Consider the following 26,812-nt stretch of genomic DNA (forward strand, 5'->3'; position numbering starts at 1 on the left):
AACTAGAAAAATTTCTGAAGAAATTTAGCAAGGCGCCTGCCACTTGGTGCGTACCGTACCGTCAGAAATAGCAACAGGAAGCAACACTGCGAATTTCAGCTTCCTAAGGTCTTCACAGCCCCCGCAGCGGCCGTTGAAAGGTGCCATGTTAAGTCAATGGACCTCCTAGGAGCCTCTTGCTAGCAGCGTTGTCATGGAGACTCACTGACAGCTGCAGCCCTCTCTCTGTCTATAAAGGCAGAAGAACCCTGGAAAAGCAGAAGTTGATAGGACCTTCCTATAGCTACTTCTGGTTAGCAACATGCTAACAGTTAGCCTCTAGCATGGTTGTGTTCAGTATCACTGGGTGATGTTACTCTGTTAGTTTGGTTGAAATCCTGTACTGAGAAGTTCCTAAAAAGGGAGAAAATCCTAAAATTCACCAAATCTGTCAAGCAGGAGTTTGTACAGGCTTCCTAGAGCTACTTCCAGTTAGCAACATGCTAACCGTTAGCCGCTAACATGGTTGTGTTTAGTATCACTGGGTGAGTGTACTCTGTTAGTTTGGTCCAAATCCTGTACTGGGATGTGCCTCAAATAGGGAGAAAATACGTCGTTTGTAACGTTGCCATGGTAACTCAAAATGGCGGGTGGTACAAAAAAATACTTCATGGGATCAGCACACATGTTTTAATATACACACTGTGGGGATTATAATACAAAACTGTTAGTCTCCCACACCGGGAATCGATCCCACGACCTCTTGCATGCTAAGCCTGCACTCTCCCTCTGAGCTATACTGTAGCGCCATATGTGGGCATGCATTATTGGGACCATAAGGCGTTTGGTCCTCCATTGAAAAGGATTGGATGTTTGACACCTCATAGCTGGGATATGCTTTATGCGACGTAGCCCAAATTTCTTGTGGAGCTTTCTCTCTAAAGTACAAACAGACTCTGTGAAGCAAAAGTTGGTGAGACCTTCCTAGAGCTACTTCCGGTTAGCAACATGCTAACCGTTAGCCGCTAACAAGGTTGTGTTCAGTATCACGGGGTGATTATACTCTGTCAGTTTGGTCCAAATCCTGTACTGGGAAGTGCCTCAAATAGGGGTGCCAATACTTAATGTCACCAAACGTGACCAAAGTTCATGGGTCAGATTGGCCTCCTTTAGCAACTCAGCCTCACCACATCTGGGCCCAGAACTCAACATTTGACCAAAATGGTGTGTAGTGCCATTTCCCACAGGTGGGTGGTGCTGTATTGGCCAATTGGGTCGTGTCTGGTTATCATGCCAGGTCCTGTTGGAAGCAAGGGCCCAATAGGAAAGCATGTGAAATCCCAAATGGGACAGAAAACTGACACATGGCTGAAAGTCACATGAAAATTTTAAAATGTTAAGAGGAAGTGACTGTGCGAATTTCAGATTTCTACATTAATCACAGCCGCTGCAGCTGGCGTCGAAAGTTGCCATTCTATCTCAATGGAACGTCTCCCACTGGCCCTCAGAGTTCCGTCGTCATGGAAACTCACTCACACACCTGCAGCGGGCCAGTCTAAAGAAGTGCAGACACTTTGTGTCCAAGTCTGCCTATTGGATTATAATGGAGAACTTTGCCTCGAACAACGCACAATTTCTCCGGAACCATAAATGGTAGAGACGTAATTTTTTCTGTGTTTATTTCGTAACGGATAGGGGAAGAAGACTTGCTATCGGTTTTTGCTGGGAAAAGTTTAATAAAGGCGTAAAAAAATATGATCTAAAGGACATTTTTATGAAATTTCAGAAATCCTCTGAAAATGGTCCCGAACAAATCGCTCTGGCTAAAAAAGTATAAGAGATATCAAAATAATTCTTTCACTGTGAGTATCAGCAGGCTTTTGATGACCATGTAGCTCATTTTCATATTTTTACAAAAATCGGTGTAGGCACAGCGACGATGTAAAAAAGTGGATGATGTGGGAAAATGCAGCTCCAAAGCGATTTCAGGATTTTGCACATTCGCTACTCCCGAACAAATTGTTCCTGTGGAAAAACCGTAACAGTTATCCACAAAATTCCTTTTTCTTGAGTGCCAGAAGGGTTGGGACATTCATGTGTGAAAGTCTCATGCCTGTACATAAAACGGTTTAGGAGTAGTGACGATGCAAAAACATGTGATGTTTTGGATTTTCAGACGTCATTTTTCAAAACCGCTCCATAGGAAATGAATGGGGGAGGTTTCAGGTTTGTGTCGGTCTGAGGTGATTTGCGAAAAATCTATAAATGCCACACCAATGAGGGTTACATTTCCCGAATCCAGACAAAAATACCTACGTTTTGATGTATAATTTGTCTACATAGAGTGAAAATTGAGTGAGTAAGGTCAAGTTGTTCGGAGTTTTGAAATCTTTAAAAAAAGCTAGAGTGGCCCACTCTAGCGGTTGGAGAATTCCGTCATTGACTTTCATTGTAAACGATGATTTCGCTGATTTTTGGACATGAGCTTTGAGAAGTAACTGTGAAGAGATGATAAAAAATATTCACATGCCGTTTTCACTTCTGAGTAGTTCACAGATATATCTACAAACTGGAAGTTAAACGGTGTTCGTAGGTGAAAGCATGACCACACAGTACAGCGTTGAAAATGGTCATTTGGAGGCTTTTTTGAGGCTTTCTTTCTACCCGACTCCATTGATTAATATGGGTTTTTTTGGGGGGTGGTTTTTCGCTTATTGCGTTGCCATGGTAACTGGAAACCCCAATAAAAGTAGTAGCACACTATTCCCGACCGAGCCACACGTTTTGGTACCTATATCGTGGGGGTGCACACTACGGTTTGGGCCGCATTAATCGTGGAATAATAAAGAATAACTAGAAAATTTCTGAAGAAATTTAGCAAGGCGCCTGCCACGTGGTGCGTACCGTCCAAACCGTAAGAGTTACCTTTGCGAATCAGAGGTTTGATTCAAGTGTTTGAAAAAAAAGAGTTGTGTGCAGGAAGGCAAAATGTGTATGTACTCTATCCAAACTGTTGTCTGTAAAGGCACATCAGAAAACAACACAGGCAAGGCACTTAAACCCATAGCATCAGAGCGCTGTCACTGTGGAAGTTGAGACAAATATCCCAATATTTTAGTATGTAACCAATTGCCATAAGTCAACACTTAACACAGGAGCCTATCTCCTCCATCAGCGCTCCTAAGAGGCTCCTTGGATTAGGCACTGAGCCCAGACAGGACAGTCTGCAGCCATTACAGCACTGGACAGTTCCGCAATAGATTCAAAGGGGTAAGGGTGACACATGACAAGAAGGTGTGCTCAACGTAAGATTTAAACATGTTCACGTGACAGACAAAATCTACACGTTCTGGAAGATGTAGCAATCACATACTTAGCAAGCAACAAGCTTATGTTTACATTTCAATGTTTGCTGTCTTATTCTGCTTGTGAGGCTCTCCTGTGCATTGCAGTGGAATTGTGGAGCCTCAGAATGAAAGCCTTTACAAGCACTGTTTAAAAGTTGGCAACATTTTTAAAAGAAGCCTTTTTCCATCAATGTGCACTTGTGAAATAATCTCCTAGTTTAATTAAATACTTGCACTGCTTTTTATGTTTGGTACATTTGTTGTTTTTCATTTTTAATGTTGCTTTCCTTTTGCTTTTCCTACAATTTAGCATCCGTTTTCCATATATAATTAATGCATTTTTTGCAATGCAGTACTGTGGATCACAGGTCAACAGCTCTGATTTTTTTGTCTTTAGTCCCAAAAAGGCACTTCTGAAATTGAGTCTGGTTTGGAAGTGTCCTGACACAGAGTATTCCACATTTTAAGTCCATACCTGGTACATGTTTGTACGTAGGTGCTCTTGATCCACCAACTCCGTCTTAAGTCTTCTCCTTGGGAAAGCTTTCCCCAAAGGATTGAACAGATTCTTCTTGGCAATCCTCACAAAGCAGCAGTTCTTCCTGTTGCTGGTGCACTGTTTAACACTAAATGTTTTCCCTTTTACTCAACTTTCTTTAACATGCCTGTACAGACAACAACCAGTTTCTTCAGAATGATCTTTTATGAAATATATACCTATGAAGGGGGTCCATGACTGTCCTCTGGACATCCATACAGTCAGCAGTATTCTCCATAATTACATTTGACATTACAATGACATTTGCAAAAGAGGCTTAAAATATATCACTGTGTGCAATGATTCCCTGTCTGGGTTTCACTTAACTTTCTGAAATGACTGGGAAAAACTATGCATGATTAATATTTGAGATATACTTCTTGGGAGCAATGATATATCTCCAAAACTTTTGGGTCAACTTCGGTGCTCTACATTTATATGACCTGAAATTTTTTTCATTAAATATTTCCAATATATCAAGACATATTTTAAGTTCACCATAAAGAAAACTGTACAGCTAATGTTAGTGCAGTCACGTTATACCATGTATTAGTCACCATTGTCATGTATACAAATGAACAGACAGTATATTGACGATGAACACATTTATTAACTAAAAAAACAGAACTAACTTCAAACAGCCAATAATTGATAAAAGTACAAGTACAACATGCTCTCGGACAATGAGAGACCAAACAAAGTGAACAAAAATACATTTGAGGTCATGTGTAATGGGCATCTCCTGTAAGAAACAGATAAGGTGTGTCTTACAGGCGATGCCATTTACACATCATTGTTTTCTGTGTCCTGTATGGGGGCAGCTGTTGTATCTTCTAAAACCAAATGGCCAATTTGAAATAAACAAAATACATAACCTTACACACAGTCCACAGTCCAAGCATTTTATCTACAATTTAGGGTTCAACTATTTGAGCTAGGCCTGTTTTAGGTTCCTATGCGCACATTATTTTAAATTTACATTAGACTAGGTAGGCTAAGACTGTTCAGTAACCAAGGTCAAATCCGTCTACTCTACCTCCACCCCAAGAAACCTCCTACTTGGTCCTCCACTTTCCATTCCCATGGACAAACATCCATCACTTTCAAACCTTACAAATCCAAGAGTACCAGTAGGGGGCATCACAGGGCGGGCTGGGCCTCCACCAGAAAAACGCCACCTCGTAAGAAATGGTAAAAAACCGATGCAGCCCGGTCAAGGGTAATCCCGCTCTGGGCCAATCTGAGCGAGATGAAACCCCGTATTGAATCTAAAAATTATCCTTACCGAGTAATTTATGGATCTGTGATACTCATCAGATCCTGGCTCTCTATATAACAAAGCCAAAAGATTGCAAGAACTGTAGATCTTGGTGTGTGTGCTCTAGCGTGTTCCTCCCAGACTTCTTCTTTTCTTGTTCCTCTGCTTGGACAAAACCATTTAGTTGGATGTAATGAGTGTTCAGTCCTCTGAAGGTGGTTGGCAGACACCAGGCCTTGTTTACTGTTGAGGAACAGAAACAAGGATGTAAGTAGTGTTCTTATCAAGACTCTCAATCTTGTGTCTTTTACCTTCTTCAATCACTTTCATATCCAGATATTCCAGCTCAAAATTATTGTGTTCTTAGCTTAACCTCCTGCACTGTAATTATTAGATCTTCCATAACTCCTATATTAAAAGGAGAAATCTTTAAAGTTTGTCGTTATCAGCAGCAATTTCTCTGTAATTGTTAACCAAATTTCTCCCATGTCTGTCTTATCTTACAATGTCTGACAGTTGAAAGTTCTCTGGCCATGAAGTAATAAGATGATAAATCTATGTTGCACTGTTTGAATGTTCATCACAGTTCATTTAACACACTAAGTCACAAGTAATTGTATTAAACCTTTCAGAGACTTCTTGCAGAACCAGCCTTAAAATATTTCACCTTTTTCTAAAAACCCAAACATAAAAACCCTTTAGTTTGTAAAAGAAAGCTTTACTATATAAAAAAGATGGACAAGGAAAAAGGTGAGAAAAGGCTTCAACATCTATCTTGGGGAGCACTGTCCTTGGCAGGCGATCTCTGTCAGAGCTAAATTCACGTTAAAAAAATAAATAAATAAAAATTCAAATGGCAACTTTTAATTTTGTGCAAAGTATGATGTACCACTATTTATAAAATCTGTGTGGGATGGGATGGAGAGGTCCAGCAGGTCTACCTTTAACACAAAGTAATGCGTAGAATGGCTTACGCCATATATTGACACAATGTTTAGCTGAGAAACTTTAGAAGGCTGAAGAATTAGGGGGGATTTGTTTTTTTTTTTTTTATGTTTTTATGTGACATATCTTAGCTGAGCAATTTAAACATAACTCTTGGTCAACCATCCTCTGTGCTTGGAGGGATTGGGTACTGAACAGCGTCTCACACTGGCCTTGTAATAAAAGTCAAAATTGCAATGAAATATTTGTTAAACCATCTGTGGGACATGAAATTGAAATGATAATCCAGAAAATATACATAAATATAATGAATACCTTCTTCCCCCTTGGAGAAGATGTAGGTAGCAGAGTGACACAGCCAGAGGCAGGAACGATCAGGTCCACTTCCTTCAGCGACTTTGGGCTAAACCACACAGGATTCAATGGGATGGTCAATCTGAAATAAACAAAATACAAAAGCTTACTTAAGGCCTTTTATGTCCTTAATGACATTTGTGATTTTAACAGAATACAAAGATACCTTCTTGTCTACAGCGTGGGTTGGCAAGCCCAACTGAAGACTACGGCCAGTCACAGGGCAATCTGGTCTCTCCTTTAGTCCACGGCAAACTCAGTCCAGTGCAAATTCTAACAGAAACCATGATATACAAGAAAGCCTTTGAGATTTTAACACAAGCATCCTACAGATTTTAGCTACATACATTTTAAGTATATACCTACACAAAAGCTTTAAATGTTGACACAGAACTCCTCCTGATAGATCTCAGCATCTAACATGACCTAAAAACACAATCATGAGACTGTTGAAATGGCAGAATGAGAGTGTGATGGAAAAATTGTAATAAAATATTTGTTAGGTTTGCTATGTGTAATTTGGATACCTTGCTGCAAATGGTGGGTTGCCTTCCAGGTCTACCAGGTTAATCTTCACGTTCACCAAGCACCAACCTATGCGTTTCACCTTGTGCAACCTGCAAAAGAGACTAACACTTGGGGAAAAAAGAGACAGGGAGAAGAGGCTGAAGTATGCACAGGGCGGAAAGTAGAGAAAGCATATAGGAGGAGAAAAGTCTGCAGCAGAGATGAGGAAAAAAGTCTGCAGCAGAGATAGGAGAAAAGTCTGCAGCAGAGATGAGGAAAAAAGTCTGCAGCAGAGATAGGAGAAAAGTCTGCAGCAGAAATGAGGAGAAAAGTCTGCAGCAGAGATAGGAGAAAAGTCTGCAGCAGAGATAGAGAAAAGTCTGCAGCAGAGATGAAGGGGAAAAGTTTGCAGGAGATAGGAGAGAAGTCTGCAGCAGAGATGAGGAGAAAAGTCTGCAGCAGAGATAGAAGAAAAGTCTGCAGCAGAGATGAGGAGAAAAGTCTGCAGCAGAGATAGGAGAAAAGTCTGCAGCAGAGATAGGAGAAGATTCTGCAGCAGACATAAGATGAGAAGACTCCGGAGATGAGAAATAAATACACATTCCCAGATAACGGAGCGGAAAATGGCCATTCTGGAACACGGTGCTCTGCATAGCTCTGTACAAGTAGTGGCTCAACAACAACAACAACCACCACCAAAGGAAAGTCTAATGGGAGCACTGCTAAGAAAGAGAAACAAATTGTGCCATAAAACATATTGAGAGCAGTCATTGCTCAGCAGAAAGTTGCACAAGTGCAGGCTCATGGTTAGACTCAAACTATTAAAAGGGTCTTAACAGTCAACTGTGCTATGTGATTGGGGACTATTAAATCAAGAACAAAGCAACATAGTCCTGCCCAATCACATTTTCCACTTCACAAAGTCAAGGAGAGGCAGCAGCTGAGAAAGAAGACAAAATACAGTATACCGGGTTGTGGTAACTGTAATACGTCTGCAACACACCTGACTGGACACAATATTCTGGGCGAGATATGTAAATGTGATCAATCAGGGTGCGCTTTTCCGTTGTTGGATCCGAGATAAGCTGGGTGAACCCTTTGATTTCAAACAACTCCTTGATTGCTTTTCTTCCCGGAGAGAGAAGATCCTCATTGAAGTCTCCCAATACAACAACCGGCTGAATATCAAAAGAATTAAGACCATCTAAGAAGCTCTGAATGTTTTTCAGGAAGCTGGCAAGATCATAACTGGGTGGCCTGTAAACTGTGGCAACAAGGACGGATATCGGAGCGTCCAATCTAATCACATTGTACTCAAGATCTGTAACATTGTGAAAGTATCTCCGTTCCTCAGGTTGGAGAATGCTCCTGCACTAAGTTGCTACTCCTCCCCCTTCCTTGGTAGCTATGTCAGCTCTGCTAGAGTAGGAGACATGTCTGTTGCGCGCAAACAAACAATAACCCTCCATTTGCAAAGAAGCTGGACAAGAAGATCCAAACAAATGACTTTCCGTAAGACACAGAATATCGGCCAATCCCAGTTCATGATGGTGCTTCATGTCCTCATAGTGACACACAAGACCTTCGACATTGTGGTGGACGATTTTCAACGTAGTGTGCTGAGGACTTGATGGGAAATGCAGCAGGGGGCTGGTGTTCAAGAACGATGCTCGCCTCATCGTATCCATAGCTGCTGTGATACTTTCATCAGCGTAGATCTTCTTCTCATCAAAGTCGATGATTTTAAGCCCTTCCAAAGAAGTGGTACGGCTTAATGCCACATATGCCATGCCAGGTTCAAAGATACGTTTTAAAGAAACAACTGCCGACTGCATGGTCATCCCCTGTACTTTGTGTGCCGTACACCCAAAGGCCAATTTAAGTGGAAACTGCCGTCGCACCACTCCTTTTATGCTGCTTTGCTCCTCGAATCTCTCAATGTATACCAAGTCGTCCGGTTTACCACGCATCCTTTTGGTCTGTCCAGCCGTGGAATTGTCCAGTCTCAGTCCGATCAGTTTCACAGTTACCACTCCGTCTATGGTGTCCGTAACGATGTCGGCTATCGTTCCAAAGGTTCCATTCACCAGGCCATCCTCTACATCCAGGTTCCTCGTTATCATAACTCTAATACCCAATCCAGCTTGTATGTGGTCGCGCAAATCTCGACTTTTGCCCCCAACACAACTGCCTAAACTAACCATGTTTCCTGTTTTGGTTTCTCTCCTGTAGTCCTCTGTGTGAACGTCCACAATCGCTGTACCTAAAGAGGCAACCACCGCAGCGTTGTGTGCGTCCACCTGTTTGTTGGTTGCAAATATGTGCAACACATCCAAGGGACAATCCTTGGGATCTGCAACACACCGCGTCAGCAAAGCTCTGTCCTCTTCACTGAGATCATCAGCTTTCCTTTTGACGCGAAGCCGGTTAAGCAGCTCAGCAAAGACTTTGTCATCCTTCTGCCGCATGATTTCGGTTAGACTTACTAGGCAGAAATTCTCATTCCAGAGATCAAGTACACCATCCTCCATGACACAAAGAGGTCTTGAAGCTCCCAAGGGGGGCAGTTGGTGAAAGTCTCCCACCGCAAGAACACAGACCCCACCAAACGGCCTTGTGTTCCCTTTGATCTGCTGAAATCTCCAGTGAACATATGCCAATAGTTCTTTAGAAACCATGGAGATTTCATCAATAATCAAGATCTCCACATTGGAAAGAACTGCTCTGACCTCATCCAGGGCATTTCCAAGTCCCTTATAAGGTGGCTTCAAGCTTTTGGGGAGCTTTAAGATGGAATGCAAAGTCTTGCCTGAAATGTTGTATGCCGCAGTCCCAGTGAAAGCGGTGAGGAGCACAGTGGGCTGAGACATGTCACCGACATCCCGCAATCTAGGAAGCTGACGCAAAAGCTTAGTTGCCTCCTGGTAAACGCATTTGATGACATGCGATTTACCACACCCGGCTCCTCCCGTCAAGAAGTAAAAGAAGGGTTCTGGGTTCTGACCCCAGACACGCTGCAGGCACCAATGACGAACGGCATAGAATATAGATGACTGAGTCTGGTTTAAACTGCGGAACATTTGTCGCACAAAGTCAGGGCTCAGTTTAGGTACTTCAATCGCCGGCAGGGTTACATCCATTTGGTATTCGGGAACCGGGTCCTGCTCTTCGTCTTGTTCCACCACTGGCCGCTGCGCAACACATTCCAAACGCTCGACTTCAACCTCGGGCGCAAAAGTGTTCCAAGCATTCCGAACTGGTCCTTGCTTTTTCATTTTCTCCATGATCTTGTCGATTTTTTTCCCTTGTCCTTCATACCTCTTCTGATTAAAATCTACCCATTGTTTGACACTCCACCTACGGTGACGTCCATTGTTGTAGAAGGTTTCATAAGATGGGTGTTCCTGACTTTTGAGATCCTCGTCGCTCCTGTGTGGCAAGTACAACTTCAGGAGCCGCCTGTAAAATTTTTCCGGCTGTTTCTTTTCGGAGAAACGAGTGAATCTAATGACGGCTGGCTTCCCCACTGTTCTCTTCTGGATGTATCCGGCTTCGTTTAAGAGAGGGATTGCATTGGGTCCTTCAATTTGCCTACCATACAGGACCCTGTATTCAGAGACAAATACAGCCAAACACATGTCTTCAAATTCCACATTTTGAGGTCTGTTGACGTATTTGTCTGGCAATCCTTTCATCCAGATATCCTCCTCATCTGGGCCCATGTTCATGAGTCTGCTCATTGGAAGACTCATTTTCACAGCGTCTTCACCCGTTTGAATGAAAATGACACTACGTGACGACTTCTTAAGAGGTAGACTGCAGGTGCGTGCTACAGACTCCTGAGCACTGACCTCTCGTTGTTTTGAATAAGCCTGCATGATCTTCTTCATCTCATCCTGCTGGTTGACATTGGACTTCTTCAGATCCTCAACGACAGACTTGAGGTACTGTGCCATTTCATGCTCTGGCTTGGCTATGTAGGACATCATGTACTCGATGCAGCTGTACTCATCAAGCACATACTGAATGTCCATGTTGGCATTCCACGCACGGAGGAGAACTGGGTTATAACCGTTTACCCAAGCGTCCCTGGGGTCCCGCTTCATCATTACCACCATCCCAGAAGTGAGAGCGTCAACATAGTACCTGTATTCCTGCCTGGTCATGTTACAAGCCTGGAGTAGCTCCGACAAATCCTTGAAAGATGATTTTTCGTCCATAAGTAAATCCCTTACAGGCTTCAGCTTCTTCTTAGCCACCGTTTGTAGTGTAGAGATGATTCTGGATCTGGATTTTTTGGACTTCTTCCGGCCTCTCTTTTCCTTTACTTGCTCTGCTTTTTTCTCGTCATCTTCCAAATCCAAATCGAACTGAGGGACGGTGATGGTGGTTCTTTCCATCGGTAGTTTGGGGAATCCAAATCGGCATTCGACGTTTCCCTTCTTGCACGATTTCGAATGCTTTCTGCTGTGCATCTGAACCTCCTTGACAATTTTATGGAGCTCGGGGTCTGCGGTTTCATCGGGCAGTTGACAGCATATGTAGCGGTCGATGAAATTTATGACTCCATCGCAACATGCCGGGTCTTCCATCTCGGGTGCATCCTTAATCCAAATCACCGCATGTATATGAGGTGAACCCCTTGCCTGAAACTCCACACGATAAAAGTAATCCTCAACAGGCCCAAGAGGCTGTGCCGGGGAAAGAATGAGGTCTGTGAAAAGCGCGTCCACTCTTTTCTCAAACATGCGCATGACAGTGACCGGATTGCTTCTAAGAATATCGCACTTTGTATTCCAGTCAAGATCTGAAAACACTACCTGTTCTCCATGCTGAGCTTTGATAGCCTCAATGAACTCTGGCCATCTCATTTCAGCTGCGGAGAAGGTCACAAAGAAGGTAGGTTTTCCAAGCTGCCGAACCATGGCGTGCAAATCACGGAGGCCTTTTTCCCAATAAGCCGGAGTGCCTCGTAACGGTTGCATGAAACGAGTGGCCTCTTTATTCTGGATCAGCGTTTCCACCTCTTCTTTATCCTGGAGCATTTTACTGGAAATGTTCCGTCCATCTTTGGTCGTCGGTTTCCCTTTCCGTGTTTGTATAGACATGCTGTTGTTGGCCATGTGGGTCTCAGTGACAAACTGAGCAAAGAAAAGATAGCTCTGGTCTGCCGCAAACCTAGTGTCTACCGAGAAAAGACGTACATTGAAATACATACTCGGAGACAGCTTGACTCGCCTGGCTTCATCCAAGGTGTTTCTTCCAGTGGGGAATTGGACAGGGTAAGCCATGGATTCAAGCCTGGGAACACTGAAGAAGGAAACAGGTTTGTTTCCTTGGGCAGGAGCGATGCTGAAAATACCATCTCCATAAGAAAGGACTTCCTGTGCCAGGTCGGGGGGCTGCATACAGGTGTCCAAGACTAAACCAGGCCGAAGCGCCTGATGCTCTTACCCTATGTGCTCAGGTTGTTGGTCCGTTGCCGCATCCGAATCATTGTCACATTCAGGGATAGACTCCTCGGTTGGCTCATCCTCTTGAAAGTCAAACGCAGCACTCGTTTACAGTAACATCCCTGTAATCGGGATGGGTCCGTTTAAGTGTGGCCAGACCAGCCAGCACATTCTTCATGTTGACGGTGTAGAAGTACTGATGTCCTTTGAATTTGATTTTTCTCTTCAGCTTGACCTGTAGGAGCTGGGCTTCTGTGCTGGGCCGTGGGAGACTGTTGACAGTTGTTTCCATCTCAGAAGGAACACATACAACAGCTCCATGTACTGCTTTTTGCTGTCCTTTTGGCAAAGAAACGATCTTTGCAAATGGGATAATTTTGGATATTAGCTGCCTTTCCAATACATTCAGCTCAGCAAGCTCCGGGGGAATGGGTGACAGATGCAAGCCATTTGCAGCAGCGATTGGTGGCATCCCTCCTCTAAATAGGTGGTTGTCACATGTGAAGCAGATCCATTCCTGCATCCTCTCCTCAGTTACAGAACATGGGGCAGAGCATGCAGATCCACAGACGTGTACATAAGTACCCGTTAAGCACTCAGCCACCACTTTCATGTTCTTTTTATACTTACCCCTGTTACAATGCTTCACTTGACCTGGGAAGAGAGCTCTGTGGCACACCGTGCAGACGTATGTGGGTCCATGGCGAATTTTGTGCTGGAATTTCTTTATTGCTGCGTTCATTTCTGGGCTGATCTGAGGCTGTGGAGCTTCCTGGTGATGACCAAAGTTCCTCCTGTATTTCCTACGGATTCGCAGAGCACACCGCATTGTCCAATCTTTGGAAAGCGCTTGCTTTGACAGCCTTAATTTCCTGTTGACCGTACATTTTTTATTATGTTGAACCTGGAACGCTAACTTGGTGTGATATTTTTCCCTCATATACTTGCTCATAACTCTCTTCTGCCTGGCTCTGAAGTCGGGATCTGTGTATCTTACTTTGACATATTTCTTCTGTCGGCTTCGGTAGGTGGGATTTTTGCTGTATCGTTTCCTGATATATTCTCTTTTTTGCCTTTGGTAGGAAGGATCCCTCTTGTATTTTTCTCTTAGATGGCGCCCCATGCATGTTTTCTGTCTCATCCTGAAAGTGAGATCAGTTCTGTATTTTTCGTTTACGTAATTAATTTTTCTCCAACGAAAGGCAGGTTCATTCTTGTATCGGCTGGTGAGGTGGTCCTTCCTCTGCTGTTTTTTAAGGACATATGTTTTTTTTAAAGCTTGTAGTCTACTTAACTTAAATGATGGACAGGTGGCATACCTTTGTTTTTGGGATGTGCTTTGTTTTATCTTTCTTAGTACATTTTGTCCCAGCTGTGCTTGGATCCTTTGCTTTATCTTTTGCCTCCTGGCTTTTGGCATTTTGGACACATCTGGGACTGTTGGGAAGGTTTCATCTACAATGTTGCCTACATCACAAAGCCAAGGTGGCATTTCCTCCTTGTCAGAAGTGCTCTCTGGTTTTTGGACATCTGGTCTTGCTTCTGTGGGTCCTGGGGAAATATTCACAGAGTCCAAGGCGGGAGCAGGGGCATCATCAAAATCGTTGACAAACCCTACTGGGACAAACTCATAAGTAGCACGTGGGCCACGGTTTTGAAAGAGTTTGTAAAGATGCTGAACCATGAGCGTCAAGTTGCTAAACGTCTTCATTATTGCTGTTCCATTAGGGTGGGGGAGGCCTGCTGAATTCCGTGAGTGAGAATCGAAAACTCCAAACCTACCGTCTCTGTCACGGAAAACCGCAATGAACTCTGGAGTGACCAGAAGGAAAGCATGGGTCACATTTTCAGACAGGCACTCCAGTTGTGAGGCAAGATCCAAACCCAAGCGTCGTGATGTTGGAGGGCTGTCATTATGTCGGAAGACAAAACCAACTCTAATACCTGTTGTGTGTACAGTGTAGATGTTCCTGTCCGTCAATACCTGCTTGGGCATCTCTTCCACTGTCAAGTGATCGTCAGCAAACGTACCATCCAACATGAGCTGCTGTTTTGTGCCAACATACAGTGCATCTCCTTTTTCAAGCACTCTGTCAAGTAACACTTTGTCAAACTGCAACCCCTCATTGTGATAAGCCAAAAAGGTCAGAGCCATGCATGCACACTGATGGTTACGTGAAAAAATACCATATTTCCTGTCCGCCTGGGAATGTGTAGCCCTCACAGACCGGACTGGTGAACCGCAAACGGCAGGTTCCAACGCACAGTCCTGTGTGAACATCAGAAAAAGGGTGCATATTAATTTTTGGTCAATAACATTTAGGTACTGACCAATTTACAAATCATTTTTATAACTATTAATAATGATCAGAAATATTTTAGGTGCCAAGCATGGTTGAAATATTTGTGTTTATTAGTAGGGAGTGTGCATGCAATGTAACAGGCTGCTCCCCTCCAGAGAGAAGTCAGAGGACATAGCTGGAGCACCTACCTCGGTCGTGGGGACTTCTCTCCTTGTCTTGTGAGGGACGGGCCTGGTCTTCACAGTCAGCGTTCTCTCGGCCTGAAACATGTCAAACATCCATCAACATTTAACATTGAACTTAAATTTTGAAAGAGATTTCAACATTGACATAGAACTTATAATGTACTATCTGCATGAAGCGAAAATAAACAAAAAACATTCAGTCCAACTGTAACCATAGAAATTTTATTTTTATTTTTGCAATCATATGCAAAGTAAGAAAGAGAGTCACACCTGCCGCTCCTTCAGTGTGTCTTTTAGAACAAACGACATGGTTGCTACATAAACCCTGGTGGTAGGAGTAGAAAAAAAAAAAAAAAAATCAGAAACACACCTTCTTCCCCTTCGGAGCACAGGTGGGTTCCAGGAAGTCACAGCCAGACGAGGGGACGATCCGATCCATCTCCTCCAGCAAGGCGGGGCTGAACCACACAGGATTTGGAGGAATGGAAGGGTCCAGCAGGTCTCCCTTTTAAAAAAAACTTAATATAAATTTATGCGTACATTAAGTGCAGACACGGATTTAGTAAAAGATTAGCCAATACTGACCTGTTGGTCAACCATCCTCCTGCTGGAGTGTGGACGGACGTCATCACCCTGGACCTGCTGCTTCATGGATGTTTAAAAACCACAAATCAGTCAGAGGCAGAAATGTGCTAAAGCATATAAAAGCTGAAAAGGAAAAAAAAGGTAAAAAAAAAAAAAAGTCAGTCATTACCTTCTGGCCACCTTCCACGAGTGTCCATTCGAAGGGGTTGGAAGGACGTGGAGACGCCACCTCGCCGACCACCACCAGCCTAGGAGGGGGGGAAGTTCTGACCGGGGGAGGGGAAGCCGTCACAGGAGCTGGAGATTTCGGTTCACTTGCATCCAGCTGCGTGTAGGTGGCAACCCACAGCAGCTGGGCAAGAACCTCCATCCCAGGAGTGTCGCTCAGGTGAACCTGCCACAGACGATCAAACATGAGCACATGAAACCATTTTCAGTAAGCTTTCATTAGCATTTTTATCGTGATGTTTAACATACGCCATCCTTGCTCCACAGCTCCAGACGACTCAGAGGGAAGTATTCCGCAATAGAAAGGTACCGAACACCTCCAAAGAGAGAAAAAAAAGAAAACAAAGTTGCCATTTTTTAATTCCTGTCAGTCCAACATAACATAATTTAAATGTGTAGGTAACGTCAAAACGTAGGTCTGAAAAGCAGTATTTGAAACAGAAGATTTTGGTTACACCATTATCAGTGAGATGATAACTTTAAATTATGACCGTAATAAACAGAGGTGGGTAAATGTTGCTTTGGAACGTGACATCTGTGTCTGGTTTTCCTTCTTGCTGTTTACTTAAGCAGCTGATTTTAAACCAGTGGTCTCCAACTGTAATCATTGGGGGCTGTTGTCCTGCAGCTTTTAGATGTGTCCGTTGCAATACAAACATGAATTATTTGCTTTGTACGTTATTAACATGCAGTCCAGCTCTGCTAATGAGCTCCTATCAGAGTCAGGTGTGTTGATGGAGAGACCCATGTAAAAGTTGCAGGACACCAGCCCTGGAGGACTGCAGTTAGAGACCACTGTTTAAACATTAGTCCCTCTCTGTTTCATGGAGCAGGACATGCTTAGAAGTAATCTCTGCACAGATGTTTTACTTTCTGAACCAGGATTTCCCACCTCTGACAATTACCAAATGCTATCAATCATCAGCATAACAACATGAACAGTAGTTTCAGTGTAAAGAAAAGCTCAGCAAAACACATACTTCTCCGAGCAGCCACCCGGTGGTACGCCTGCCGCAGCAGAAGCTGCAGGCTTTCCTCCACAACAAGACGTGGAGGAAAGTCCACAACAACCACCTGCATTTTGAATCCAGAGACAGAATAGGATAAAATAAAAAATTAACACAACTTCACATAAATGGCATTTAATGTACATTTAGTTGACAATATACAAATGCAGTCTTAATTAAACGTACGTTAGGCCAGCGGCTGCAGATGGTGGCCAGCAAGTCGTCAAAGTCCACAGCTGCCTCCTCCGGTGTCCTGCTGACGGTCAAGTTGTTGCTGGGTGCCAACAGACAGACTACCTCTGGAGTCCGGGGTAGAACTGCCTTCTGCACCTCACGCCTCAACTGAGCCGCAGAGGCCCCGGGGGTTGCAAGGAACCCAAAGGAGAACTTGCCCTCTGGCATGGTGACAAAGCCATCTACGATAGCACGTAAATGGGAGTCACCAACCAACAGAGCAAACTAAAAAAGAACAAAAAAAAAAAAAAAAAAAAAAAAAAAAAAGGATTAATGATTGTGTTCCTAAATTGATGTGATGTTTGTGGATAAAGTAGAATGGAAAACTACCTTCTTCTCCGGAGCCTCGGCTGGGAGGACCAACTTGTGACTGAGCCCAGTCACATCGGAGCGCGGCCACTGCTTCACCCGATGACGATGCCCCGTCCCCCGGCCTGTTTAGAGAAGCACAGACAACAGGATGAAACTTAGAAGCTTTGGCAAAGTAAAAAGCACAAATGTAGGGATTATTTTTTTTAAACTACATACCTGACCGAAGAAAGGTCAATGGCGCACGGGGCTCCTCCTGGTATGCTGTGGCACTCGACGACGCCTAAGTTTTAAATAAAACTTTCGTTTAACTACAATCAAAAACAGCATTAATGTTGGAAATAAATTAAATGCAGTGTGCATGTACTTGCCTCGTCAGGAGACTGGGGCTCGAGCAGCCTGGACATCTAACAGCAAAAATAACTCAAATGAGAAAAGAACATAAATGATGGACAAGTAAGTTGCTGAAAAGGAAAAATCATAGCTGTACCTTTACCAGCGGAGACTTCGTGGGGGACCAAACCCGTGAGGTGGTCGGTGGCGTTCCGGGCTAAAAACACACAATCCCATCACAACATTCATAAGTGCAAATTTCGCAAAAGTTTACTTTAAGTAATACATAAAAGACAAACGTTATTTTCGTATTCTACTATCATCTATATATTACCTTGGTGCGATCCGATGAGGTGGACTGCAGATCCTCCTGGTCCAGGCGCCTCCATCTCCTCTTGGCCGCCTCCGAGCCCCTACCTCTGCGTGGCATCCTGGGAAGCTTTCAGAAAGACTAAGACTTGGAAGGAAAGTTATGTTATCCAAAAACCAGACAGAAAAATATGCCTTAAATTTGTAATATACAACAGTTGTATTTGTAGGGATGCTAGTAATTTATGCTGTGTATATCTGTCAGTAAGGGTGTGTGTGTATGTGTGTGTGGGGTTTTGTGTTGTAATCGAATATGCAAATGCGGTTTGTCAATGATGGGATTCTGATGTAAGGTGCCTTTAATGTGGTGATAGAGAATAGAAATGTGTGTAATGTAATTTGTAACAGCACTGGTAGCACAAGGAAATTTCCAAACTGCAGAAGTCTCGCACAAGTGGAAAGCTGTAATGAGAAGCAAGGAAAACTGGAATTAATGTTACTGAAAGAATTAATCAGTTAAAGAAAACATTGAGATAAAGACATGAATTGGTATTAAGCAAGTATTTTGGGGTTTATCTTCCACTTTGGAACCACTCTAAAGCTTGGTAAACTGGCAGGTCAGGCAGGTCAGAGGTGTGGGACAACCCACCGTACTGTGTGTTGCCTATTTTGGAATAGAGCTATAAAACTGAATAGAGCTATAAAACTGAATATATATATATATATATATATATATATATATTTTTATATATATATATATATATATATATATATATATATATATATATATATATATATATATATATATATATATATATATATATACACACACACACATATACATATATATCATTTATGAATATATAAATATACAAAAACATATTTACATATATGTATACATGTATATACACACAGATATCCATATACACATAATTGTATATACATATATATTTAATGTGAATAACATGTAAAATATTTCAGCACCTAATTTCCTAGTAGTTGATAGTGTTAGTACATCCACTGACTGTAGAATTACCTGTGAAACGTTTTCACACAGCCAGAAAACTGCTTGTTGTTACAACCAAATGCTATGGGATTAAGTGAGATTAAGGAGTAGCAAGATGGCGGCCAGTGACTTCAGGTTTTCGGCAAAATCAGCACTCCAGTGTATGATATAAGCTCATGACCTCCACCCGTTTGACACTGGCTGTTTTTTTCTTCACAAAAATGGCTTCCTTTAGGCCTCTCTCAAACCAATGTTCTTTCCTATCAAGGATGAGAACATCTCCGGACATGAGAAAGATGTTCCCATTCTTGAAAGGTAAGAAGGTTCTGATACAAGCAACTGTCTTTAGCATGCAGATCTAGCTCTGGGTACAAGCTAATTCAAATCAAGCTAGGAAGTATGGTTAAACAGCCAAAGACAGAAAAAAAAAACAATTTCAAAGCACATACCTAGTCTATCATCCATAAACAATTTTAATCATATTTAAGTCAGAAAAAGCAACGAAACAGCATGTTTTAAGTAGGGAGCAAAAAGACGTCTTACCTCGACGAAAGCAGAATCGGAAAGGAACATTCCAGAGAACAATGGCCCATAACTACCGACAATATAGCCAATCAGGGTGCTGCGTTTTGTCACCTGATGTGACGCATCACTTCACAGATAAAATACATATTTAAAAAAATAAAGTATTAAAGCAAATAACTGTAACGGTATACTTTCACAATAAAAAACCCGCAAAACGCATAAAAAGAAAGTTTAAAAAGCCGTCGACAGGTATTTCTCTGTTAGCTTAGTTTGTAGCTTAGCTCAGAACCTAAGGCTGACTTAACAGGCGTACTGTAGCTGGGTGAGCAGACATCCCCCGATTTCCGTGGCTTGTCCATTTTGGACCACCTGCTAAAGCTGGACCCCGGCTAAAGATGTCCCCTATGTTAACAGTTTATGTCTGAGGGAGAAAACGTTGCGTACGGGCAGTTATTACGGTAGAAAAAGCGCATCAGCATATTGCGCTAAGAAACAGGTTTTACGGTAGCCGTGTGAGCTACTGTTAACAAAGACGAGGAACAGAGCGCACCACTTGTTAGGCGGTAATAAACCTTTCAGATGTTAGCTGTCATTAAAACACAAAAAAAAGAATAAGAGCGTAGCCCTTTTAAAATGGAATAAATCCGGCCGTGCAGTACTTGCTCAGCGGGCAGACTCGCCTCCCAATGGCCGCAGCATGCCGTGGTTTGAGCAGGGATGGCGTTCTCTGGCTGCTTATCGTTAGCAGCCAGAGAAATCAGCATTTGAAACAGTAACATGCTTTCTTTGTACAAGTAAAGACGTGGGTGTTGGCGTGGTAAAAGAATGATGTTGACAAATAAGCACAAAGACCTATGTTTGTAACCCAGCGGATGTGGAAACCGGTCTTACCGTATTTCAGACGTGAAGCTATGAATCCACACAGAACAAAACAGCAACATGATATCCCACCTTGTTTGTGATACAATCAATGGTTGTCATATTAATATATGGTCGTTGGCCGTTTGTTTGTATAACCCGAGGAGCGCTCTCTGTCTTGTGAGTCATATTAAAATATGGTCGTTGGCCGTTTGTTTGTATAACCCGAGGAGCGCTCTCTGTACGAAAAGAGATAGCGGATGCGGAAGGACATCGGTTGCCGTTCAACTGTTAAGACAGTTCTGTTGCGTATTAAACAATGAAGTACTCCAGCAAAATAACATATGGTAAGAAGATAAAATTAGATTGAAACGGAGAAAACATACGCCTGCGACCAGCAGGTCGGTCTAGCACGCAAGCGCAGTAATGCCTTCTACTTCCGTGTTTATGTCCCTAAAGCATCATGGGAAACCGAGTTCAATAACGCGTTATGTGGTAAGCTTTGTATTGCTTTCAAGCTTTATATATATATATATATATATATATATATATATATATATATATATATATATATATATATATATATGCTGACAGCTTTTCAAAGGTTCTGGAAGCACAAACTTTGTGTTCCACCTCACCAGACAAACATTATGTTTGATGAAATGGTTTCTTCATGCTTTGGACATGACTTTTTAACGTGTGTGTTTGTGCTGTATTGACTGTATTTTATTGCAGTAGGTTACAAGTTATTCAAGTTTGTTGGAAAATAAAAGTACATAAGACAATATAGTAATTATTTTTGAGCTGCTGCTTATTATCCAGTCCCTAAATAAAAGATTGAAAACCTATTTTATAACAGTGACCTGGACAATACAGCAGCACAAAAAGCAAATATAAAAAAAATAGAAGCATGTCATTATTTAACAAAAAGTGAAATATTTAAATAATTTGAAAAGCTCTAATACGCAAGCAACATAGAAGTAACATCATAAAGGAATGTTCAATATCAGATGCATTGAGATTGATGTGGCCAACATAAATCTCCACAGCCAGGATTCAGACCAGTGGCTCCCAGAAGAGGGTCATGGACACTGACCAATGTACTAACAGGGTCTGACGTGAAGCGCATGGAAAATGTCGAACAGGTTGTAGGCTTATAGGAAGCTGCTGACATAGTAATTATAAATGTCCCACTGGATGCTGGAGGCCGCTAGCGACAATCCTACAGGTTGTACTGTGCCTGTTGCCCATTTACAACTGGAGATCGGCACCAGCACCCCTCGCGAACCCAGCACAGATAAGCGTGTTAGAAAATGGATGGATGGATGGATGGATGGATGGATGGATGGATGGATGAATGAATGAACTGGGCTATTTATTTTCTCTTTACCATCAAGATGTCTGGCAACTGGCACCAGAAGTTTGGATTATTGGGCTTTATTTGTCTGGAAACAGATGCATACAACACTTTACGTGCACAGCCATGATGAAGTGGTTGAAGGCGAACAGCTGATAATACAGCAATCTGATTGGCCGAGCAGCAAAAGTGTATAAGACATATTTACACAGTTATATATTTTGCAGTTACATATTAATATAAGTAACACACAAACTATACTTTAACATCTCTCTCTCTCTCTCTCTCTCTCTCTCTCTCTCTCTCTCTCTCTCTCTCTCTCTAAAGATATATATATAGAAGTCAGGAGTCATGCCCTCCTTCAACACAGGCTGACACACTAACCATCGCACCAACTGTCATTTCAACAGGTGAAGTTCAAACAGAAAGGAACCTGTGGCCTGTACACCAAGAAGAAGCAAAATATTTAAACAATTTGAGAAGTTCTAACCCACCCTGATTCAGTGGCGTGTTAGAAGGCAGTTCTGCATATATATATATATAAATACATATATATACATATATATTGTTGTAGATATATGTTTTGTTACATCTACCACCGTGCAGCCTGTCCCTGACCTGTAGTAAGCTCTGGCCCTCAGAGTTCCGTCGTCATGGAAACTCACTCACACACCTGCAGTCTATTGTGAGCAAAGTGCAGAGACTTTGCTCACAAAAAGTCCCATTGGATTATAATGGAGAACTTTGCCCCGAACAACGCTCGATATCTCTTCATCCGTAAATGGTAGAGACGTAATTTTTTCTGCGTTTAGTTCGTAACGGATAGGGGAAGAAGAAAAGCTATCGTTTTTTGCTAGAAAAAGTTTAATAAAGGCGTAAAAAATTATGATCTAAATGGGATTTTCAGAAATCCTCTAAAAAGGGTCCCGAACAAATCGCTGTAACTCAAAAAGTATAAGAGATATCAAAATAATTCTTTCACCATGAGTATCAGCAGGCTTTTGAGGACCATGAAGCTCATTTTTATGTTTGTACAAAAATCGGTGTAGACACAGCGACGATGTAAAAAATTGGTTGATGTGGGAAAATGCAGCTCCAAAGCGTTTTTAGGATTTTGCACATTCGCTACTCCCGAAAAAATTGTTCCTGTGGAAAAACCGTAACAGTTATCCACAAAATTCCTTTTTTGTGAGCACCAGAAGGGTTGGGACATTCATGTGTGAAAGTCTCATGTCTGTACATAAAACGGTTTAGGAGTAGCGACGATGCGAAAACATGTGATGTTTTGGATTTTTAGACGTCATTTTTCAAAACCGCTCCATAGGAAATGAATGGGGGAGGTTTCGGGTTTGTGTCGCTCTGAGGTGATTTGCGAAAAATCTATAAATGCCACACCAATGAGGGTTACATTTCCCGAATCCTGACAAAAATACCTACGTTTTGATGTATAATTTGTCTACGTAGAGTGAAAATTGAGCGAGTAAGGTCAAGCTGTTCAGAGTTTTGAAATTTTTAAAAAAGCTAGAGTGGGCCACTCTAGCGGTTGGAGAATTCCGTCATTGACTTTCATTGTAAACGATGATTTCGCTGATTTTTGGACATGAGCTTTGAGGAGTAACTGTGAAGAGACGATAACAGATATCCACATCCCGTTTTCACTTCTGAGTAGGTCACAGATATATCTACAAACTGGAAGTTAAACGGTGTTCGTAGGTGAAAGCATGGCGACACAGTACAGCTTTGAAAATGGTCATTTTGAGGCTTTTTTGAGGCTTTCTTTCTACCCGACTCCATTGATTATCATGGGTTTTTTGGGGGTTGGTTTTTCGCTGATATTGTTGCCATGGTAACTCGAAATCCCAATAAAAGTAGTAGCACACATCTCGAGATCGAGCCACAGGTTTTGATGCCTATATTGTGGGGGTGCACGCTACTTTTTGGGCCGCATTAATCGTGAAGTAAGAAAAATAAAGAATAACTAGAAAAATTTCTGAAGAAATTTAGCAAGGCGCCTGCCATCTTGGTGCGTACCGTACCGTCAAAAATACCAACAGGAAGTAACACTGCGAATTTCAGGTTCCTACGGTCTTCACAGCCCTCGCAGAGGCCGTTGAAAGGTGCCATGTTAAGTCAATGGACCTCCTAGGAGCCTCTTGCTAGCAGCGTTGTCATGGAGACTCACTGACAGCTGCAGCCCTCTCTGTCTGTAAAGGCAGAAGAACCCTGGCTAAGCAGAAGTTGGTAGGACCTTCCTAAAGCTACTTCTGGTTAGCAACATGCTAACGGTTAGCCGCTAGCATGGTTGTGTTCAGTATCAGCGGGTGATGTTACTCTGTTAGTTTGGTTGAAATCCTGTACTGAGAAGTGCCTAAAAAGGGAGAAAATCCTAAAATTCACCAAATCTGTCAAGCAGAAGTTTGTACAGGCTTCCTAGAGCTAATTCCGGTTAGCAACATGCTAACCGTTAGCCGCTAACATGGTTGTGTATGGTATCACTGGGTGAGTGTACTCTGTCAGTTTGGTCCAAATCCTGTACTGGGATGTGCCTCAAATAGGGAGAAAAAACGTCATTTATAACGTTGCCATGGTAACTCAAAATGGCGGGTGGTACAAAAAATACTTCATGGGATCAGCACACATGTTTTTATATTCACACTGTGAGGATTATAATACAAAACTCCAAGTTTTCCATACCGGGAATCGATCCCACGACCTCTTGCATGCAAAGCCTGCACTTTCCATCTGTGCTACACTGTAGCGCCATATATGGGCATGCATTATTGGAAACATAACTGGTTTGATCCAAAATGGCACCGAAAACTGACACATGGCTGAAAGTCACATGGAAATTTTAAAATGTTAAGAGGAAGTGACTGTGCGAATTTCAGATTTCTACATTAATCACAGCCACTGCAGTGAGCGATGAAAGTTGCCATTGTATCTCAATGGAGCGTCTAGCTCTGGCCCTCAGAGTTCCGTCGTCATGGAAACTCACTCACACACCTGCAGCGGCCGAAGTGCAGACACTTTGGTCACAATAAGTCCCATTGGATTATAAAGGAGAACTTTGCCTCGAACAACGCACGATTTCTCCGGAACCGTAAATGGTAGAGACGTAATTTTTTCTGTGTTTATTTCAAAAAGGATAGGGGAAGAAGACTTGCTATCGGTTTTTGCTGGAAAAAGTTTAATAAAGGCGTAAAAAATTATGATCTAAAGGACATTTTTATGAAATTTCAGAAATCCTCTGAAAATGATCCCGAACAAATCGCTCTGGCTAAAAAAGTATAAGAGATATCAAAATAATTCTTTCACTGTGAGTATCAGCAGGCTTTTGATGACCATGTAGCTCATTTTCATATTTTTACAAAAATCGGTGTAGGCACAGCGACGATGTAAAAAAGTCGATGATGTGGGAAAATGCAGCTCCAAAGCGATTTCAGGATTTTGCACATTCGCTACTCCCGAACAAATTGTTCCTGTGGAAAAACCGTAACAGTTATCCACAAAATTCATTTTTCTTGAGTGCCAGAAGGGTTGGGACATTCATGTGTGAAAGTCTCATGTCTGTACATAAAACGGTTTAGGAGTAGCGACGATGCGAAAACATGTGATGTTTTGGATTTTTAGACGTCATTTTTCAAAACCGCTCCATAGGAAATGAATGGGGGAGGTTTCGGGTTTGTGTCGGTCTGAGGTGATTTGCGAAAAATCTATAAATGCCACACCAATGAGGATTACATTTCCCGAATCCTGACAAAAATACCTACGTTTTGATGTATAATTTGTCAACGTAGAGTGAAAATTGAGCGAGTAAGGTCAAGTTGTTCGGAGTTTTGAAATTTTTAAAAAAGCTAGAGTGGGCCACTCTAGCGGTTGGAGAATTCCGTCATTGACTTTCATTGTAAACGATGATTTCGCTGATTTTTGGACATGAGCTTTGAGGAGTAACTGTGAAGAGACGACAAAAGATATCCACATCCCGTTTTCACTTCTGAGTAGGTCACAGATATATCTACAAACTGGAAGTTAAACGGTGTTCGTAGGTGAAAGCATGACGACACAGTACAGCGTTGAAATTGGTCATTTGGAGGCCTTTTTGAGGCTTTCTTTCTACCCGACTCCATTCATTCCTATGGGGTTTTTTGGGGGGGGGTTTTCGCTAATTTTGTTGCCATGGTAACTCGAAACCCCAATAAAAGTAGTAGCACACATTTCGTAATCGAGCCGCAGGTTTTGATACCTATATTGTGGGGGTGCACGCTACTGTTCGGGCCGCATTAGCCGTGACGGAATAATAATAAAGAATAATAAATAAGCCGTTTAGAGGTGAATAGTAATAGGTGCCTCCATGCATTTGCATGGGAGGCAGTGCTGTGCTTCGCACAGCACTGCCTCCTCATTGCAAATGCTATGGCAGGCGCCTAACTAGAAAAATTTCTGAAGAAATTTAGCAAGGCGCCTGCCTCTTGGTGCGTACCGTACCATCAAAAATACTAACAGGAAGTAACACTGCGAATTTCAGCTTCCTACGGTCTTCACAGCCCCCGCAGCGGCCGTTGAAAGGTGCCATGTTAAGTCAATGGACCTCCTAGGAGCCCCTTGTTAGCAGCGTTGTCATGGAGACTCACTGACAGCTGCAGCCCTCTCTGTCTGTAAAGGCAGAAGAACCCTGGCTAAGCAGCAGTTGGTAGGACCTTCCTAAAGCTATTTCCAGTTAGCAACATGCTAACGGTTAGCCGCTAGCATGGCTGTGTTCAGTATCAGCGGGTGATGTTACTCTGTTAGTTTGGTTGAAATCCTGTACTGAGAAGTGCCTAAAAAGGGAGAAAATGCTAAAATTCACCAAATCTGTCAAGCAGAAGTTTGTACAGGCTTCCTAGAGCTACTTCCGGTTAGCAACATGCTAAACGTTAGCCGCTAACATGGTTGTGTTTGGTATCACTGGGTGAGTGTACTCTGTTAGTTTGATCCAAATCCTGTACTGGGATGAGCCTTAAATAGGGAGAAAAAACGTTGTTTATAACGTTGCCATGGTAACTGAAAATGGCGGGTGGTACAAAAAAATACTTCATGGGATCAGCACATATGTTTTAATATACACACTGTGGGGATTATAATACAAAAACCTTAGTCTGCCACGCCGGGTTTCGATCCCACGACCTCTTGCATGCAAAGCCTGCACTTTCCAT

General features: G+C 42.5%; 1 protein-coding gene across 3 annotated transcripts; it reads right to left on the minus strand.

The window, feature by feature from the left end:
- Positions 1–7,442: 7,442 nt before the first annotated feature.
- On the minus strand, positions 7,443–20,384 carry LOC118562010. Of its 3 annotated transcripts, none has more exons than XM_036134301.1 (14): positions 20,297–20,384; positions 17,900–18,336; positions 17,723–17,782; positions 17,604–17,639; positions 17,452–17,515; positions 17,254–17,357; positions 16,876–17,148; positions 16,663–16,756; positions 15,932–15,999; positions 15,624–15,848; positions 15,455–15,514; positions 15,240–15,374; positions 14,873–14,944; positions 7,443–14,650 (listed from the first exon to the last, which is right to left on the minus strand). In XM_036134301.1, the coding sequence occupies exons 2-14, from the start codon at positions 17,993–17,995 to the stop codon at positions 12,473–12,475; spliced, it is 3,465 nt and encodes a 1,154-aa protein (XP_035990194.1). In that variant the 5' UTR covers positions 17,996–18,336; positions 20,297–20,384; the 3' UTR covers positions 7,443–12,472. The 3 variants fall into 3 exon arrangements, with proteins under 3 accessions (XP_035990194.1, XP_035990195.1, XP_035990193.1); XM_036134302.1 differs by having other exon boundaries at positions 15,455–15,511; positions 19,424–20,379; XM_036134300.1 differs by having other exon boundaries at positions 19,424–20,379.
- Between the last annotated feature and the right edge of the window lie 6,428 nt (positions 20,385–26,812).

This window comes from Fundulus heteroclitus, unplaced genomic scaffold, assembly GCF_011125445.2.
Source record: "Fundulus heteroclitus isolate FHET01 unplaced genomic scaffold, MU-UCD_Fhet_4.1 scaffold_79, whole genome shotgun sequence".
Taxonomy (NCBI): Eukaryota; Metazoa; Chordata; class Actinopteri; order Cyprinodontiformes; family Fundulidae; genus Fundulus; species Fundulus heteroclitus.